This window comes from Nannospalax galili, unplaced genomic scaffold, assembly GCF_000622305.1.
Source record: "Nannospalax galili isolate Female #2095 unplaced genomic scaffold, S.galili_v1.0 scaffold45, whole genome shotgun sequence".
NCBI classification, from domain to species: domain Eukaryota; kingdom Metazoa; phylum Chordata; class Mammalia; order Rodentia; family Spalacidae; genus Nannospalax; species Nannospalax galili.
This window is the reverse complement of record NW_008355775.1, coordinates 4,712,408-4,732,527: the sequence shown is the minus strand read 5'-3', so window position 1 is coordinate 4,732,527 and position 20,120 is coordinate 4,712,408. Positions and strand designations below refer to the sequence as shown.

The 20,120-nt window shown below is 41.8% G+C and overlaps 1 protein-coding gene across 1 annotated transcript in view; it reads left to right on the top strand.

Annotated features, from left to right (window-relative positions):
* The window catches only part of Msh3 (mutS homolog 3), a 228,423-nt gene that overhangs the window by 180,657 nt on the left and 27,646 nt on the right, over positions 1-20,120 (top strand). The window contains exon 20 of the mRNA XM_008853317.3: positions 7,392-7,549. Within this exon, the coding sequence (XP_008851539.1) occupies positions 7,392-7,549 (158 nt within the window). The remainder of the gene's footprint in view (positions 1-7,391; positions 7,550-20,120) is intronic.

Here is a 20,120-nt window from a genome sequence, read left to right as displayed (position 1 = left end):
ACCAGTTTTTTTCCAGTGTCCCACAGGTACTATAAAAATAGTTCTAGCACAGTTCTTTAAAGACAGATGTCAGTATCTGTGTCTGTCAAGGAAGGAAGCATGGTTTGCAGAAAACTAGTTCTTACCCAGGTCTTAAAGTGAACATATGACCATTTTGGATTCTTTTATGCTTTTTACTTTAGGGTACTGTGACTTACCGTCATCCTACTGTAACAAGGTCCTGGGCTGGGGCACCTCTCCTCTGAGTGACTCTGACCCCCCCACCAATTGAGCAGAGGACCCCTGTGAGGCATGTATCAGCAGTTTTGCTGCTGGTCACTCTGCACTATTAGGCAAGGTTCTCAGCCTCTCCAAGCCTCTCCTCACCTGTAACATGGCATCATATAGGCAAGGCAGGGTGGTGTACATGTGTAATGCTGACACTTAGGAAATGGAAGCCAGGACTGAAAGTTTGAGGCTTACACTGTCTACTAAGACCCCGTCTCAAAAAAAAAAAAAAAAAGCAGTAATGTTACTGTTACTCTGTGCAGCTGTTCTAAGAACTAAATGAGGCAATGTACACAGTGCAGGCATGAGCACAAAGCCTGGCACTTGTAATCTTGGCACGCGCACACGTGCATGTGTGTATTTATGTGTGTGTGCACGTGTGTGTGGAAGGCAGAGATTGATATTGGGTGTTTTCCTCAATCACGCTGCACCTTATTTTCTGAGATAGGGTCTCTCTGAACCTAGAGCTTTCTGATTTGGCTTGGCTAGCTGGAAAGCTGGCAAGCCCCAGGGATCCTCCTGTCTCCGCTTCCCCAGCTCTGGGATTACAGTCATGTGCCACTGTGCCTGGCTTTATATGTGGGTGCTGGAGATCCAAACTCACGGCAAATGCTTTATTGGCTAAGCTGTCTCCCCAAGGCCTTTATGACTATTTTATGCTTCCTTCAGTTTACCTGATAATTTTTCATCTTCCTCAGAGAAGATGATGTTTAATATTATGGAAGTTGCTTGGTTATCTCAGGTTCTAAATCAGCGTTTTGACTCTTGAATAATAGTACTGATTGTACTGATTGGTGCTGTTCAGACAGATGCCAGCAATACTGAAGTAGACTCTTGAGAGAGGTGCCTCTGGTGCAGAGTAATTCAACCAACCTTTCCTCTTATGTGCATACATGGATAAAGCTCTGGTTGCAGTTTGGTACCTATGCCTTGGTTCCAAACAGGGTGCCTCCACCCCTCCTCAGTTCATCAAGTAGGATCCTAGGTGCCACCAGAAGCTCAGGCGTCCTGGTGTGGCAACTTACAGCTCTTGTTTGCCCTTGTCCATTCTTTACTTCAGTCTCTTCATTCTCCCTGTAGTTTCTAGAGAATTTGCTCTGTGTGCAATGTCCTGCTGGCTGTCTGACCAATCCAGTTGGACACTCCCATTTACTTCAGTAGGCTTTAGTGGGTATAGATGGGGTTTGGGCCAACTTTTAGCTTTGGGCTGTTCTGTTAGAACACTTACTCATGCAAACAGTGGCTTCTGACTGTTCTCTTAAAGAATGGTCACTTATCCTAACTATTCTTCCAGACAGATTTATGTTCTGTATCTGGGAGCCATTGATGCATAATGCCTCAAATACTGATCCTTGCCTAAAGATAGATGAGTACAAGTCCTTGGTCATTATCTTTCTTACTGTGTCATCTTGGGAACCAGAGAAAAAGGAGTCATATGTTGCTAATGCAAACATAGCTTTTCTAATATAATGTGGTAGAGAGCTTCTTTGTAACACATTTAACCATCAAACTCCTCTACCATGAGAATTTTCTAGCTGTGATATAGGTAATAAAAAGTAAACCAGATAAGGTAATTTCAGAGAAGGACGGAAACAAAGAAAATGGATTGGACGAATGCAACAGAGAATGACAGGTGGAGGGGCCTATGCTGACTGCTTGGTCAAGCAAGGTCTTTCCTGCTCAGCCCTATGGAAAGGCCATAAGGCATGAGTGAATGTGGTATCTCCTGACTGGTCACAGAAGAGAAGAAATGAAGACTTTTGGCATCAAAGGAACCTGATAGATAGTGTAGATTAGGTCAGAAAGGCAGACACAGAGGAGACTGGTAAGGTATGCTACATCTGAACTATGTCCCAGGCAAGTTCTTAAGACAGCTAGCTACTGAGCAGCAGTGGAGCAAAGCAGCTGCCATGATGTAGCTCCTGCTTCTGTGGAGATCCACTGCAGGGTCTACATGTTTGTGTCTCTGAACGATTCATACAAAGAAATCCTAAACAGCAAGCTGATGGTGCTAAGAGGTGCATTTCTAGTCACTGGGAGTTGATTAGATCTTGTGAATAGAATTAGTGCCTTAAGAAAGAAGCCGAAAGGGGCTCCTTTACCCCTCTGCCACGTGAGCACCCAGCCTGAAGTTGGGTGTGTGCAACATACACAGGACCATTAGTAGAACTCAGCATCTTGAACTGGGAGAAAGGAATTTCTGTTATTTCAAAGCTTAAAAAGGAAGAAGAAAAAGAAAACAAGAAAGGTAGGCATAGCCTTGACCATGGCTCTTAGACACTGCTTTCTTTGAGTGTTCTGTCTACAGGAATGACAGCTTTTTGCAAGAGAAAAATTCTGTCTTCTTAAAGTAATCACTTTGGCTGTCACATGGAGAGTAAACTGTGGCAAAGAAGCCACAAAAGATCTGCCAAGAGCAGTGTTGTTGCCCACCAGGATGGTGGTGACAGAGATGGATGCAGTATTTGTGCATCCCATAATGCCTGATGAGTCTTCACTGTTGTGTCTCCTGCTGCTGTTTGTAATATCTCCCATTGGAGAACATTAGAACTGATTAAGAAAGTGCCATTTACCACCTACAAATATTTGAGTTTAGTGAGTTGAAAGCTTAAGTTAGTTCTTGTCTGAGCTCCTCAAATTCAGGGCTGGCCAGGAACATCGTCTTCCACAGTAGTGACTGCAGTCTGTCCATGTTCCCCAGGTACCACTTTGCCCATGCATCTAGTGCAAAGGAGTTCCATGGCCATTCCTCTCCTGTGCATATATGAGTAAAGCTCTGGGTGCAGCTTAGTACCTGTGCTTTGACAAACAAGGCCACATACCCATGTACTAATTCAGAATTTAGCCTGAGAGAACATTGAATTCTACTCCCTTGTTTTATAAGGGAGTAAACAGAGGCCTAGAGGCTTACATTGACCTGCCCAAACTCTACGTAGAAAATTCCTTTCTTGGTGTGTGGGCCAATTCTTTTATATTCAAATATATTCTTTTACTCTCCTGCTCTGTCATTTATTTGTTGAGGTTCTCATAGGTATTGCTAATGCAGTGAAAATTTCTGCAAACCTTTCCTGCATGATAGTCAGTATGTTGTGTATTCAGAACGTTGTTAGTGCTCTCATGCTGTTAACAGAGCCCCGTTAGAAGTAAGTTAAAGACTGAGATTTGAGATATGAAGGAGATTTTAAAAAGGGGGGAGCAGGCACTTCTCCTTAATTCCACAGGCAGCTACTGTTAATGTTTGGCAAATAATCTTTTGTCTTTTTTTAATTATTATTTTTATTTTATTTGTATGCGTGTATTGCCTGCAGGTAGGTAAATGCACCCATGTTGTGCAATGCCCGCAGAGGACAGAAGAGGCTGTTGGATCCCCTGGAACTGGAGTTACGGACAGTTGTTAGCTGCCATGTGGGTGCTGGGATTTGAGCCCAGCTCTTCTTCAGGAACAACCAGTGTTCTTAACTGCTGAGCCATCTCTCCAGCCCCCCTTTGTCTTTTCTTTACTTTATGTATTTATTTATTTATTTTGGTGTTTTCGAGACAGGGTCTCACTGTAGTGGGGGCTGGCCTGGAACTCACTATGTAGACCAGGCTAGCCTTGAACTCACAGAGATCCGCCTGTCTCTGCCTCCCGAGTGCTGGGACTATAGGTGTGTGCCACCACACCCAGATTCTTTACATTTTTAAACCTAGCCATGTCTTTTGAGGGCCTTCTTTTTTTTTAAAAAAAAAAAAAAAAAAAAGATAGGGTCTCCCTGTAGTTCCTGCTGGGGTGGAATTCAATATGTAAACCAGAATGGCCTTGAACTCACAGAGATCTGCCTGCCTCTGCCTCCCAAGGGCTGTGATTAAAGATGTGCACCACCACACCCAGCTTCTCATTTTCATTTAGTAACACAGACATTTCCCTGTATTGTCAAAAAATCTTTGGATAATTTTCAGTACCTTTATGGTATTAAACACTATGGATGCACCATAAGTATCCTTAAAATTCTTTTTTTATCTTGTTTAAATAATTATGCAGTGGTACCTCAAAATATGGTAGAAAACTATAGAGAAAGCAAAGGGCATTCTAAATTGGGGAATAATTTAGGTTTTCCCCAACTTTCGTCAGTGTTAGATTTTTCCCTCTTAGTGGCTATGTGGCTTGCTACCCAATGAGGATATAACTTCTCTTGATCAGTAGATCAAATCTGACTTTTCAAGTAAGACAGATGGCAGCAGATTATGCTGGCTAAAAGTGTGGCCGCTCCCTTTGCAGCTCAGTTTTAAATAATGTCTTTGTGTCTTAGTTTCTTGGCCTCTTCTTTATTTGAAGGTGGTACTGGGGATCAAAAGTGGGCCCTTGAGCATGCTAAGTACATGCTGTACCAATCATCTCCATCCCAGGCCTGGATGTCTGGTTCCTTACTGAAAAATGGTAATGACAGCTATGCACTTAGAATAGGGCCCAGCATAGGGCAAGGGCTGCAGAAAGGGGCTTCTATTTTTAATAAGTAAGAAAATTGATGTTATTGGCCGTGGAAAGCAGCTTTTCGGTGAGTTTTTAAAAAGAAATGGAAAGGGAACCTGCCTCAGGTGCAGCCCATTCTTCCCCATCTCCCTACCATCCTGGAGGGCTCAGCTGCTGCCACATATAGCTGCCTGTCCACTGTTTGGATGCCCAGGGCTCTCCCAGGTGAATTGCTGTGGAGGATCTGTGATCACCCTGCCTGCAGTAGACCAGACAGCTTCTTACTCCTTTAACTGTAGGCTAAGATCCACTGATCAGCCTTCCCACCCTTTGTCCCCATCTGTTTCCTCAACCTCTCGTACCTGCCATTCTTCCCTGACAGAGCTCAACATTTTTATATTCTACATGTGAATGTGACTACTTGTGATACTTGTCTTTCTGTGCCTAATTTATTTCACTTAACGTAATAGTCTTCAGTTTCATCAGGGTTCCACAAATAGTAGAATTTCTCACGCATTTTGTGACTGCATAATGTTCTTTATCCATTTATCTGTTGATAGGTGCTTAGGTTGTGTTGGTTTCTTGGCTATTGTGAATACTGTTACAATAATGACAGAGTGCAGCTGTCTCTGCAACCTGTAGATTTAATTTTCTTTGGATGTTTTCTAGGTATCCGTTCAGATGAATGTTAGGAATAACTTGTAGGTCTTGTGAACAATGCTTCTGATTACATTTCCACACTAATATGTCTTTAGACAGTTTGCGTTTCTTTTTGTTTGTTTGTTTCGTAAGACAGGGCCTCACTATATAACCCAGAGTGGCCTGGAACTCACTATATAGATCAAGCTGGCTTTGAATTCACAGGGATCCACCTGCCTCTGCCTCTGTCTCCTGAGTGCTGGGATCAAAAGAGTGCGATACCATATCCAGGTGTCCTTTTGTGTTTCTTTCTCTACAGATAACCTATTTAATATCTTTTACCTATTTTTCCATTGTTCTTGTTGTTCGTAGGTAGGAGTTGCATATATATTCTGAATACAACTGCTTTGTTCTGTGCTTTTTCTTTTTGTTTGGCAGTTTAACGGTTTCTCCTTGATTTATATCTTTGTGTTCTCTCGTTATGTATTCTCTGTGTAGCTATGTCATAATTTATCTGTTCTAATGTTGATAAACATTTGAGCAATTTCCAATTTAAGGCTATTGTGAAAAATCTTTTACGTATGTTTTGTTAAACATCATATACATTTCTGTTTAGAACTTTTTTATTTTTCTTGTAAGTAGATCATCCCCTGCTTTGATGTCGTGAGGCTTGTTTCCCACGTTTTCTTCCAACAATGGCAGGCTTTGCTTCCCACACTCAGTTCTTTCATCTTCCTGGGTTATGAAGTAGGATTGCATGAGATTCAGGCCTCAATTGTTTTTCATACAGATAACCATCGCCACCAACGTTTAATGAATGTGGCCTCTTTTTTGGCTAGTGTGTGATCCTCACACATACCAAGTGCCTTGTATAGATTTGTTCCCGGGCTTCCTGTTTCCACTGTTAGCCTTTCCCTAAAGCTGCACCCCGTTATTATTTACTATGGTGTTACAGTAATGTCTTCCTCTAAGTCCTGCTTCCTCCAGTTGATGTGTTCCACTATTGGTAAATATTTTAGATATTCTGGGTTGGGACCATGATGGAAAGCTCTCCTGCAAACAGCCTTTCGTGTATCTTCTTGGTGTAGTGTCCCATGCGCATTTCTGTGTGTTGTGCACGGGAGCAGAACTGTTTGGCTGTGTCTCTTTAGCAGAGGCTACTGTGGCTTTTCAAACATGGCATAGTTTGTTTCTCCAGCAGCAGAATAAGAATTCAGGCTCTTTGATCTTTGCCCAAACTTAAGGCTGACAGTGTTGACAGGTGTGGCTTCCTTTTCTTTCTTTTTTTAAAACTTTAGCTGCCATGTATGGGAAGTGATGCTGTCTCTTTATGGTTTGTTTTACTTACTGAAAATGGATAGCTTTTCATATTCTTACCTTTGTGTATTTTTGTCAATGCCCTCCCTCCCCCTGCCGCCAAATGAGATGGGGCCAGTGGGAGGCAATTAGGTCACTGGAGGCACTGCCTTCAGAAGATTGTATTGCTCTCTTGGAATGGGTCATTTCCCACAGAATGGGCTGTAAAAGAGCAAGGCTGGCCCCTCCTGGTCTCTGAATTCCTGTCTACAAAGCGAATTGCTCCTGGAGATACTTCACCATTGTGATGTCATCCACCATGAAGCTCTAGAACTTTGACCTAAATAAACCTTTTTCCTTAACAAATTACCTAGTCCCAAGCATTTGTAATAGGAATAGGGATTCCTATTTGAAATAGGAATAGAAAAGGGATTGATTTAGTGATATATGTAAATATGCCACAAAGCTATGCTTTGCCTAATGAATTCCTACTTGGTGGATAAACTATAGACATTACATTTAAAAATCTTCTGAGTCAGGCCTTGCATGGTACATACTTACTATCCTAGCACTTGGGAGATGGAGGACCATAAGTTTGAGACCTACCTAGTCTGCATAATGAATTGAAAGCTATGGGCTATCTAGTAAGATCCTGTCTCAACCTGCTCTCCCAAGACAAAAAACAAACCACCCCAGACCTCATCTGGTACAGTAAGTAAAATTCCCTTTTTATTTCCAGGAAGACTCTGAGAGAGTCATGATAATTACTGGACCCAATATGGGTGGAAAGAGCTCCTACATAAAGCAGGTTGCACTGATCACCATGATGGCTCAGATGGGTTCCTACGTTCCTGCAGAGGAAGCAACGCTTGGGATTGTGGATGGCATTTTCACAAGGTAACGATGTTAGTTCTCTTTGAATATATCTCTGAAAATAAGTCAAGCCCACATCATCACACAACATTTCTTTTTATGTACATATTTGGATGAGTGGGTTTACTTTTAAAACTCTCAGCTCAGGAGCTTCAGCCATTTTTCATCATGTACATCAAGGCTGGAAGAGACCTAGGGGTGTCATTTTTGTCCAGTGGTTTTCAAGTCTTTTTTTTTTTATTTTTTGCTTTGAAGAATTATTTTTTTAATCATTATACTTTTTAAATTTTTAATAACTACATGATTAGAAGCTTTTCACTACAGCTTTAACATATTCAGTAACACACTCCAGAGCAACAGTACATCTCTTTCAAAGTGGGTGCAAGTTTCTAGGTTCACAGTTGAATTAATATAGTTATATATTATTGAACTGAGTATAAGCCCGTAAGACATAAGATTGGATGTGTTTTTAACCTTTAAAAAAGATCTCCATTTCATTTTACAATATATTGTTCCTTGCAGACAGACTCATTGCTTTTGCTACTAACACTGAGATGTTGACGCATGTATCTCTAATCTGTATGTAAACAATTTATAAAAGCAGAATACTATATAGTAACCCAGCTCTGTGTGTAGTGTGTCTGTTACTGTCTGGTTTCATATTTATACATCTGACTCTCAATTCTCACCAGAATGTATCATGTAACTATATTAATGAATATCAGCAGATATGGACCATTAAATAATCTTTCTTTAATTTTTAAAATTATAATTACTTTTCTCTTTTGTAGGAAAAAATGTTTTGGTTATAGTATTAGAGTAATAGAAATGCTGTAAATCAAAAGTGGAGAAAAATCACTTGGGCAACATAAAGTGACTTGTCTGGAAGAGAGCCTTGCAACTCTCAGAATACTAGTTAGTGTTTTTAGATACAAGTAATTAAAAAATAAATTCAGTATTAATAATAACAACAGGGTAACCTTGATGGTGGTAATGTATTTATAGTGGTTCTATGGTAACTTTCTTAGTAACTTACAGGCATACTCTATGTCTCTGTATACTTTATAGAAAGTATATCCAGCCGGGCATGGTGGTGCACGCCTTTAATCCCAGCACTCGCGAGGCAGAGGCAGGCGGATCTCTGAGCTCGAGGCCAGCCTGGTCTCCATTAGTGAATCCAGCTGCAGCTACAGGGAAACCTTGTCTCAAAAAGACCAAAAAAAAAAAAAAGGAAAGTACATCCAGTGAGTGCAGTTACAAACCTTATGGAAAGGAGAAGACCATACTCACTTCAAGAAATTTGAGTATTCATTGCTATTCATTTATTCATAAATTTAATTTTATTCATAAATCTAATGTTTGACAGGCACTGGGAAAGCAGAACTTCCTTGTTTCTGTGCTCATGAAACTTACCTAGTGGGAGAGTTGAGCACTGACCCAATGACCGTATGAAGAAATGTACAGTTGCTACTGTGATGGTTTGCAAAGGCCATCCATGTACAAGAAACTGCAGCCTACGATCTTGCTGGGGAGTCAAGGAAAGAGCTCCCTAAAAGGTGACTTTGAGGGCCTATGTGAAGAATGAGTTCATTAATCAAAGAAGGAATGAAGAGCGTTTCAGGCAGAGTGGCAAGTGCAGGCCTTCAGCATCAGTCAACGTAGTGAGACAAGGCACTGAGTGGCCCTCCAGGAGAACAAGGTTCTAGATGACACTGAAGAGTGGCTGGGGTAGCTCATGCAGAACATGGATGTGCTGAGTTTACCCTCATAGTCATGGGAAGCTCTTGAGGACTTAGGCAGGGCTTGGCATGATCATGTTTGCATTGACTGAAGAACCCAGGCTGTCTGGGAAAGAACCTAGTAAGTTAGAATGGTCCAGTCATTGTGCTCTGCAGTGGCCTTGGGAAGAGGGTTCAAGCTTTGGGCTGAGTTGGTAGGGCTAGTTTGAATGGAAAGGAGTTGCTTTTGAAAAGTAGTAAGAAAATAATCAGTAGGACTTGGTGAGAGGTAGGTACCATGACCGAGGTAAGAGGACTTGCTAAAGATGACAGTGGTGTGTGCTTCTGGAAGGAGAATCCAGGCAACAGTTATTAAAAGGGATGGGGGCGGGTAGGGGGTAATCTGTTTTCTGGTACTATTGTTACAGAATTTTACAGGCTGGATAGTTGGCTTTTGTTGTTTCATTTTAATGTGTGCATGCCTCCATGCATGCATGTGTATGTGTGTCTGTGTCTGCCTGTCTGTCAGTCTGTTCTGGTGTATGTGTATATCTCTGTGTGCATGTACCTGTGTGTGCTTGCATGTTGCAGCCAAAGGTCAGTCTCAGGTTCCTCAGGAGTCAGGAGTTGTTCACCTTGTTTCTTTGAGACAGGCTGGGGTTTTCTGGTTAGGCCTGCTCTGCCTCCCCAGCACTGAGAGGGCAAACTTGTGCCACCATGCCCAGCTTTTTACTTGGGTGCTGGAGATTGAACACAAGTCCCCGTGCTTGCATGGCAAGCACTTTACTGAGTGAGTCATCTCCCCTGCCTAAGACTGGGTAGTTAGTTAGTTTTTAAAAAAGAAATTTATCCTTATAGTCCTAGAGTCTGAGAAGTCCAAGGGCATATCACATGGGGCCCACTCTTATGACTTCATCAAACCCCAGTTTCTTCCCATAGGTCCATTGCTAAACAACATCAACATGAATTTGGGAATCAACATTACAACATAAAATTTTGAGTGGTGTACAAAAACAGGGTGATCCCTATCCCCACCATAGATTCTAACTTTTGTTTCTTTTTGTTACATAAGCAGTAGGATTATTTGAAGGAGTTTTATATTCAAGGAGAGCAATGATGTGAGCAGTTGCATAGGAGGCTTAGAAATTAGGGGAGAGATCAAGGTACAGACATAATAACATGTTGGGAGACTTCTTTATGTAAGTCACAGTTGAAGTTCTGGCTGCAGAGCTGTTTGTCTTGTTAGAGTGTAAAAGAAGACTCAGTGGAGACCAAGCTCTAAAGTGCTAGCATTTCATGCTTACGTAAGAAGAAAAGGCTGGAAGTCAACAGAAGAGGAGGAGCCAGAGAGGTACCTTCCAGGCTGGGGAACAGGGAGGAGGACTTCAGGAGAGGGACAGCAGTGCCAAAAGACAAGGCGAAAGCTGAAAGTCACTTTGTTCCTAGCAAGACAGCATCACTCACACCTTTAGCGAGAGCTGCTTTGGAAAGCGGTTACTCCACACTCAAGTTAACAGTGCATGAGGAGTAAGCCAGAGGTCAGTTGTCACTACGGAAGAATGGCCAGGAAGAGGAAGCAAGAGGCCTAAGGAGGGACTTTGTTTTCTGTTTTATTTATTATTTTTTATTTTATGTGTATGAGTATATTGCCTGCATGTATGTAAGTGCGCCTGTGTTGTGCAGTGCCCATGAAGGTCAGAAGAGGGCATCAGATTCCCCTGGAACTGGAGTTAAAACCAGTTGTTAGCTGCCATGTGGGTGCTGGGAATCAAGTCTGGGTCCTCTGCAAGAGCAGTCAGTGCTCTCAACCGCTGAGCCATCTCTTCAGCCCCGTGTGTTTTATTTTTGAGCACAGATTTGCACATGTTTTCCTGGGTTGTACAGAGGAAAAGTTGTTCTCAACTATTTGTGATTCTAACGAAACAACCAAAAATGTATTGATCACCTTTGGAGGGTGTTACAATGAGTTACAGTGATACTTGTACCAAAAATAGTCATTAGTTGCTTTGGCGGAAGAACACTGAAGGTAAAGATTGAAGTAGCCTTCTTACCTTGAGGGGGTATTTATCTTTATAGAAACTTCCCATCTAATAAAGCAAGAAAGATGATATTAGAATGCCACTCTTTTGTAGCCCTGATATAATAATAGATCTAGGTCATAGTTAGAAATGGCTGTTAATGTCACCCAATGAGGGACAGCCAGACAGCTGGTAAAAGTTTGAAACACAGGCTATGATGTCTGCTGGCCAAGACATCAAATCTAATTCCATTTGGATCCAGCTGGATCTGTCTCCAGGTGACAAGGGAAAATGGACAGAGGAACCTATTAACAGCTGGGGATTCTGTGAACAGAATCTAGATGTAGATGTGAGAAACAGCAGGATAAATGATGTGTTACCCTAGCCTATGAGGCTATAACAGATAACGAGACTGGGTAAATAATAAAGAACAGAGACTTACTTGACTCATTTGTTCAATTATAAAAGTAACAGATGCTTATTATAAAAATATCTAATAGTATAATAAGATATAAAGTCAAATAAACACAGAACCTCTTCTTTGTCCTGCTTGTCCTTGACTTTGGTGTTCATTCATGCATTCTCTATGTTTTTATTATGTAGGTTTAGTTTTTGAAATAATACATAACAGTATTTAGTTTAGGTTTAAATTTTTATTGAATTTTTTATGTATTTCATACACAACATCTCAAACAGTCTTAATCATCTTTATACCCCCCATCCCCACTGGCACCCTCCCATACCCCCCTCAATGGAGCCCATATACTCTGTCATCCTTCTTAAGGTAAGGCTCACTGGGTTGGCAGTGTCCCCAGCTGTTCCCCAATGCAAGTCCGTACACTAAGTCTAGTCAGCCTATCTAGAATCCCTTGTTTTAGGAAGATCAGTTCTTCTTCATCTAGCAGCAATCAGTTGACAACATTCCTTCAGATAAGAGGTCTGCTGTTCATTTCCCCAGTTCTATGCTGGGTTATTGTCTGCCTGAGTTTGCATAGGACTTGTTTATGCTGACACCATTGCCACAGAATCATATGAGCAGATTCCCAGGAGCTTGTAGGACTCTGTTTCCATATGGTCATGCATCTCCTCCCTGGCTCTTACCATCTTTCCTCCCTCTCTTCTGGGTTGGTCCCTGAGCCTTGGATGGGTGAAGTTTAATAAAGGGATCCTGTCCGAGGACCATCATTCAACAGACTCTTGATCTCTATACTTTGGCTATTTGTGACCTTTTGTGTTCCTGGCCTTCCACTGCAAGAAGGAGTTGCACTATTGAGAACTGAGAGATTCATTATTGTCTCTTCTTTACCCCTGTTCTATGTTCCATGAGCCTTAGGTGTAGAGGTTGCATTGCAGATGTGTCCCTTAAGGCCTGGGCAATTCATAGACAATGTCCATGTGAGACCAGTTGTGGTACTTGGTAATAGTCTCTGGTACAAAATGAGTTTCTTTGATGAGTGCTGACTGGGATATTTGTCTGTAAATATAAGGATACATATTTTGTGCATAGTAAGAAATCACATTAATCTAGCGATGTGATAGTCTTCAGATTTTCTCTAAGATCTATGGCCACTTCAGCTACGTGTATTGGGTTATGTTACATTACCACACTTGAGTTTTCTCCCTTTGAGTGGGCTTTTAGTCCAGTTAAGTAGCTGTTGATTGCTCTCAGGATAAGAGTGTCACTACTCCAGCAATGATGTATGCTGTGCTGGCTGTTGTTGTGGTTATTTGGTCTTGAAGCTGGTGTTGGACCATCCATTGATGTTTTCCCTTGGCACCTTCATAGCCCTCTCCAAAGCTGTGAGAGCTAGCCTTCAGGGGAAGTGGTTTCAGTTGCAGCTCTATTGCTCCAAATCCTGTGTCTGAAGTATGTTCTGTCTTCAGCAGTAGGGTCTTACCTTCAAGTTCTGGGAGGCCATCAAGGGCTGTGGCAATAGCCTGAGTAACTTTGGGAGTCTCTTGGACCACCCTAGCCAACAACTCAAAGGAAGGTATCTCCTGTCTGGCCCTGTTTCTTGTTATGTAGCCTTAAGCTATACACATAGACTCATGTAGAGATAATGTATGTATAATTTGTCAGTAGGTTGTTAGACTAATATGGTTCCCTCTGGTTTTTTTAATGAGCTAGGCATTATTTCTTCTCTCTCTCTCTCTCTCTCTCTCTCTCTCTCTCGTCTGTCTGTCTGTCTTACCCTTCCACCATGGTTTCCCCATTTAAAGTGCCCCCATTTCTCCCTTGATAATACCAGTCACCTGTGGTCCCACCTCTCTTGAGCTCCTTTCCCTTTATCCTCAAGGTTCCTTGTATAACCCTCCCTTCCTCTTCCCATTTAAATAACGGTATGGGTTTGAATTTTTATGTGTACTATAGCATACTCTTCTACAAGTGGCTTTCTCCCCTCATTATTATATTTATAAAATTCCTCTATGGATATATGTGATTCTATTTCCCTAGTTACTAACTCCATTGTATGTATATATTACATGTTCCTTGGATAATATTTAGCATGAATCTAATTTATGACAAATATGGTACCTGTTTTATTGAGTTTTAGGGCAAAAGCTCCAGCTTCACAAGTCATCAACTACCCATCCCAATATCCAGTTAGATAAGTCACAGTAAAAAGCAGAGACAGGAGATTTCATCAGTGTGGGAAGAGAAATAGATAAGTTAGATGACTCTCAAGTCCATCCTCAGGATACTGGCATGAGCTTTGGTTTTAAATGGATTGGAGGGCAGGAGTTATGCCTAATTAAGCAGTCTTGGTCAAAGTGTGGTCTTGTTGGTCATTTTTTTTAGCTCTAGTTTTACAAGGTTCCTTGAAGAAGTAGCTGCCTGCTTCTCATGAGATGATTGTCTCTGCTCTAAACTGCAGTTTCTCCATCATATGATTCCCATCGTGGGCTGTCCTGGAAGTTCATGTGGCTTGGGGGTAGTTTCAGTTGCTTAGTTACAAAATGAAGCAGAGATGTCAGGCTTTCATCCTGTTCTTTGTTACATTGTGGGTTCAAGTGAGGAATCAGTATTTTTGAGCAAAAGCTGTTGTTTAAGTGCCCATTATACTAATTTAATGTCTCATAGTTCACACAACTAAGTTTTTCGGAGTCTAGTCTGTATCTAGGAGTAGAATCACTGGAGTGCAAGGAGCGTGCATCTTTCAAGTTCTCTAAGGAAGCCATACCAGATTAGAATCAGCAGTGTGTAAAGTTTGTACTGGTGTTTAAAGTTAAGTTAGAATTGATAGGTAAAAAGTTGGTGGAGAACGAGCCAATGGATGATGAGGCACCAAGGCACAGCTAAAACTCCATCAAAATAGGGTTTATTAGCAAAGGAACACATGGGGCAGATTCCCTTCCAGGCAGGGAAAATGTCTGCCAGGGTCTTGAGCTGGGGTCTTTTAAAAGGGAGGCTTCTGCTTCCTGCAGAAGGCAGGAAGATGTATTTTTTTTTTTAAGTTGGGTGGAGGGGGTGAGAGAGCAGGACTGTTAAAACCTGTCCTCTTTAGAGATCAAAGGGGAAGCTTGCTGTGTTGGCCAAACAGTGGAGAAAAGTCTGCTTCTCTTGACTTCAAAGACCAAGGTGCTTATCAGAAAAGGTTCCCTTTTCTCAGGAGCATGAGAAGTCCTTGGGATCCTGTTGGTGAGGGGGCAGGGCTTAACAAGAATAAGAAGTACCCATTTCACCCATTTTATACTGTTTCTATATATTCTCCAGATTGCTCTTAGGAACATCTTCATTTCTATTATTCAGTGTCCTTTATATGAAGTACCATCTGGTAGGTTTTTGTTGCTAAGGAGGTTTATCCTCCCTCCATGTGCATACTGTGCTTATTTACCAAAAGATGAAGCAATGTATTGCTCTCACTCATAGCTTGCCAGCTGTCCTGCCGTCAGCCAATGGCTGCTTCCTCCTCCATTCCTGTTTGTCTCACTGCCAAAACAGCAAGAGCTAAATTCAAGACTCAGGTGTGGAAACAAATCTAATCTAGTTTTCCTTGTCTATTCTTACATGGGAGAATTTCTCTAGTGTGATTCTTCGAATAGCTGCTTGTTAATAAAAATGCTGCTTTCTAAGCCCATTCACATGTGCTCTTTAATAAGTAATCTCTAAGAATTGGCATTTTAAAATGGCATTTTAAATGTGTGGTGGCGCACGCCTTTAATCCCAGCACTTGGGAGGCAGAGGCAGGTAGATCTCTGTGAGTTCAAGGCCAGTCTGGTCCACATAGTGAGGACCAGGACAGATGGGGCTACAGGGAGACCCTGTCTCAAAAAGACCAAAAAAAAAAAAAAACAAACAAAAAACTTCATGTCAAAATGGTTTCAAATCAGGCAGTCTTCTATCAGGTTTGTAATCTTTATTTTCATATTCATTGTAATTCTTCTATTAGAAGTAAGCTGTTATTCTAAATCACTTCATTTTATCCATTGAAAAAACACTATAGTTGAACTGAATGAGATGTTTGCATAAGATTTGGCTCCAAACTTTAAGTTGGTTAATTTTGTATTATGAACTGGACATTTGGAACATTAGGTTTAAATTTGTGAATTCCATATTTATGAGTTGAATGCCTGCTGTGGATCACACAGTGTACTCTAGGGAGTAGATGGATGAAAAGCTGCAAGCAGACAGAAGGTTAGGAATCTTGTTGAATATTGAAATATCTCATGAACATTTTCCTCAATCAGTAGTAGATTTTTTTTTTTAAGTAGAATTTTGGCCAACATCTATGTTTGGCTTTAAGTGATGTATTTGTGTGTTAGTTACTTTTCTGTTGCTGTGATACAAACACTGACCAAAGCAACTTATAGAAGGAAGAGTTTATTTGAGCTTGTGGTTCCAGGAGAATTATAGTCCATCATGGCAGGGAGGCATGGTTGCAGACGTGGCTGGAACAGGAGCAGAAAGCAGAGAGCTCACATCTTCAAGCCAGCACAGGAAGCAAGAAAGTGACTCAAGATCCAACAAGGCTTAAGAACTCTCTAAGCCCACCCCCAGTGACATACTTCCTTCAGCATGTCCACATCTTCTAAGACCTCCCAAAACACCACCACCAACTGAGAACAAAATGCCCAAATACTTGGAGCACATGGGTGGTATTCTTATTCAAACCACCACAATTTATATCAGCATATTGGGATTTATGTGCTAATCAGTGAGACAGACCTAGATGTGTGTTTCCAAGGATCACAAGCACCTCCGAGAGCATCCCTGATTTGTCGTTTGTCCTTCTGATGAATGAATGCAAGCATAGGCTTCATGCATCAGGTTAGAGTCAGCTAAGTTCCAAAAAGCAGTGAGGTATTAGGTGTGGTTAGAAAGTCATTTGAGAAAAGCAAAACAGTTGTTCTCTCCCCTCAACATTGTTTCTATTTATGCCAATAAAATGTTTGTGGAAAGGGATATTTACGCTGACTGGCCCCTAGTTAATAATTCCATGCGGTGCTGTGCACATGAACTCCCTTTCTGGCATCTAGTTTCAGGGAATGCTGTGTATTCAGAATGGCACTGGTATGTTTGTTATGAAACAGAATTGTCAGGTAAATAAGTGCTTAAATTATTTCAAATGTTTGCTTTTGATGGTATGGGTAACCAGTTTGCTCATACAATTTAGTTTAACTCTGCAAATATTTATTGGACACATTCTGTGAAATACTTGTATTATATGAAATGCATTCTTAATGGACAGAAAGAAAATATCTTGACTAAGGGTACATCTTCTCATGGTAGTAAGTACCAGTGCTAAAACCTTTATGATAAATGGCATTTAACTAAAGGAACTAATTCTTATTTTAATGGCATTAGAAATACTGCCTTAGGAAAGTCTGTAATGGTGTATGGCAGGCATGAGATACCTCACTTCTGCTTTGCTTTTTTTTTTTTTAACAGGAAATATTTTATTTAAAACCCAGTGAAATGAACAGCTTGGGTCTATGACAAAGCACTCATGTTTAAAGCATTGGTCAGTAACTGTATGTATGAGAGCACAGACTGCCACATATGAGTTACCTGTTCAGACCACAACTTTCAGTGTTGGAACAGAATAAGCTTCTCTGTAAAAGCAGCACCTTTGTGACATTTTAACTTTAATATTATTCTCCTTCTTCCTTACCCTCTCCTTCAACAGAATCCATACCAACCTCCTCTAATCTAGGGCAGCCATGTCCTCACAGACCTCAGAAAACTCCCTTCCTCCATGCCCTCACACACATACCAGTGCACAAAGGTACACTTGGCATACATCAGATCAAACTTGTGGTCTAGACGGGGCCAGGCCTCAGCAGTGGCTGTGGTGTTGCTCAGCATGCATACAGCTCACTGTACCTTGGCCAGGTCTCCACCAGGTACTACAGTGGGAGGCTGGTAATTGATGCCAACCTTGAAGCCAGGGGGGCACCAATCCACAAACTGGATAGTACGCTTGGTTTTGATGGTGACAGTGGCAGCATTGACATCTTTGGGAACCACATCACCACAGTACAATAGGCAGCAAGCCATGTATTTACCATGGGGAGGGTCACATTTCACCATCTGGTTGGCTGGCTCAGAGCAGGCATTGGTGAGCTCCGCTACTGTAAGCTGCTCATGGTCGGCTTTCTCAGCAGAGATGACAGGGGCATATGTGGCTAGAGGGAAGTGGATTCTGGGGTAGGGCACCAGGTTGGTCTGGAATTCAGTCAGATCTACATTCAGGGCTCTGTCAAATCCCAGGGAAGCAGTAATGGAAGACACAATTTGACCTATCAATCTATTTAGGTTAGTGTAAGTTGGGCGCTTAATATTGAGGTTTCTCTGACAAACAGATGTCATAGATGGCCTCGTTGTCTACCATGAAGGCACAATCAGGAGTGCTTCAGGGTGGTGAGAGTGGTGAGGATGGAATGGTAGGGCTCAGTGACAGTGGTAGACACCTGGGGTCCTGTAGATGGAGCACTCCAGCTTGAACTTCTTTCAGTAATCAACAGAGAGCTGTTCCATCATCAGGGAGGTGAACCCAGAGCCAGTTCCCCCACCAAAGCTGTGGAAAACCAAGAAGCCCTGAAGACCTGTGCACTGGTCAGCCAGCTTGCAAATTCTGTTCAAGACAAGGTCAGTGATCTCCTTGCCAGTGGTGTAGTGTCCATGGGCATGGTTATTGGCAGCATGTTCCCTCCCTGTGAAGAGCTGCTCAGGGTGGAAGAGCTGGTGGTAGATACCAGTGTGAACTTCATCAATGACCGTGGGTTCCAGGTCTACAAACACTGCCCTGGGAACATGCTTGCCAATGCCTGTCTCACTGAAGAAGGTATTAAAGGAGTCATCTCCTCCCCCAGTGGTCTTGTCACTTGGCATCTGGCCATCAGGCTGGATGCCATGTTCCTGGCAGTAGAGCTCCCGGAAGGAGTTACTGATCTGAACACCAGCCTGGCCAACGTGGATGGAGATGCACTCACCCATGGTTGCTTGTTCACTGCTGTCACCACTGCAGAGATGGCAGAGACAAAGAGGAGGGAAGTTGTTGCTTCTTGCAGCTTGACTCTTAGGCAGTCGATATAAGAGAGCCTGCTTCACCTCTGCTTTTTAATGGGAGGTGTGAATTTAGTACCTCTTCTTTGATCAGAGTCACCTGAAGATTTGGTATGGATTGGTTGTCAATGTAAATCTAGACAAATCCCTCAAAAGTAGATAAGATGAAGGGGACCCTTCAGCTATTTTCTAAAAATATCTTATTTATTTTAGAGTAATTTTAAGGTCACATCAAATTCAAAGGGGTGGGGTAGAGATTTCCCACAGACTCCTACCCCTGTGCCTTCTCAAGTGTCAGCTGCCTTCGCTGTGGTCCAATGGATGAAAACACATTGGTGCATCATTATTGCCCCAAGTCCTTGTTTACATAAAGGTTCATTTTGATTTAGTAAGAGTCGCCATCCTAAAACTCCGCTAGACCATGCTTATTCATTCTGCCCTCTCCTCAACTGCTGGTAATCATCAGTCTTTTCAGTCTGTGTCTGTAGTTTTGCCTTTTCCCAGACATCATAGAGCTGCGAATCATGGTATGCAGCCTTTTTGCTGAATAGGCATCCTTCTAGGTCTTTTAGGGCTTGATAATTCATTTTGTTTTGGTGTTACAGACCATTGGCTGGATCTCTACAGTGTGTACTCCTTTACAGGTTCCCCTACAATCGCATCTGGGTTGCTTCTGAATTTTGGCAATTAGGAATAAAGAACTGTAAATAAACCTGGAGATATCTATGTGTAAGTTTTTATGTGGTTATAAATTTTTAGCTCCTTTGGGTATGTATCAAGATGCATGTGATAAATTATATGGCACTGTATGTGCATTTAGTCTTCTAAGAAGCTGTCATCAGTCCTCCCAGGTAGTTGGGGCTGTTTTGCATCACACCACAGTGACTGGGAGTGCTCACCACCGGACTCCTCCAGCCTGGTGCTCTGGACTTTGGCCTTTTTAATAAATGTGTGGCAGTATCTCTTTGTTAGGGTCTGAATTTCCCTGATGCTGTGATGGGGAACACCTTCTCATGCTGATTTGCCATCTCTGGATCTTACTTTGTAATGTAAGGGCAGTTTATTTATAATAGAAACACAAAGTCATAGCAATGTATTGAGATAAAGAGAGTTAGAGGTATAGCTCGGCGTCACATGGAGTGTTTACCTGCCATGTACAAAGCCCTAGGTAAAAAAAAAATAAATAAAAATATATTTAAAAAAAAATAAAAATTTAAATCAAATGTCCATCGTCCATCACCTCCAATGCTCAACATTTTTGGTGAAAGTATTTCAAATTTACTCCCTCAGCGCTTTTGAAGTACACAGCACTCTATATTCACCACACTATGCCATAGAATATTAAAGAACAT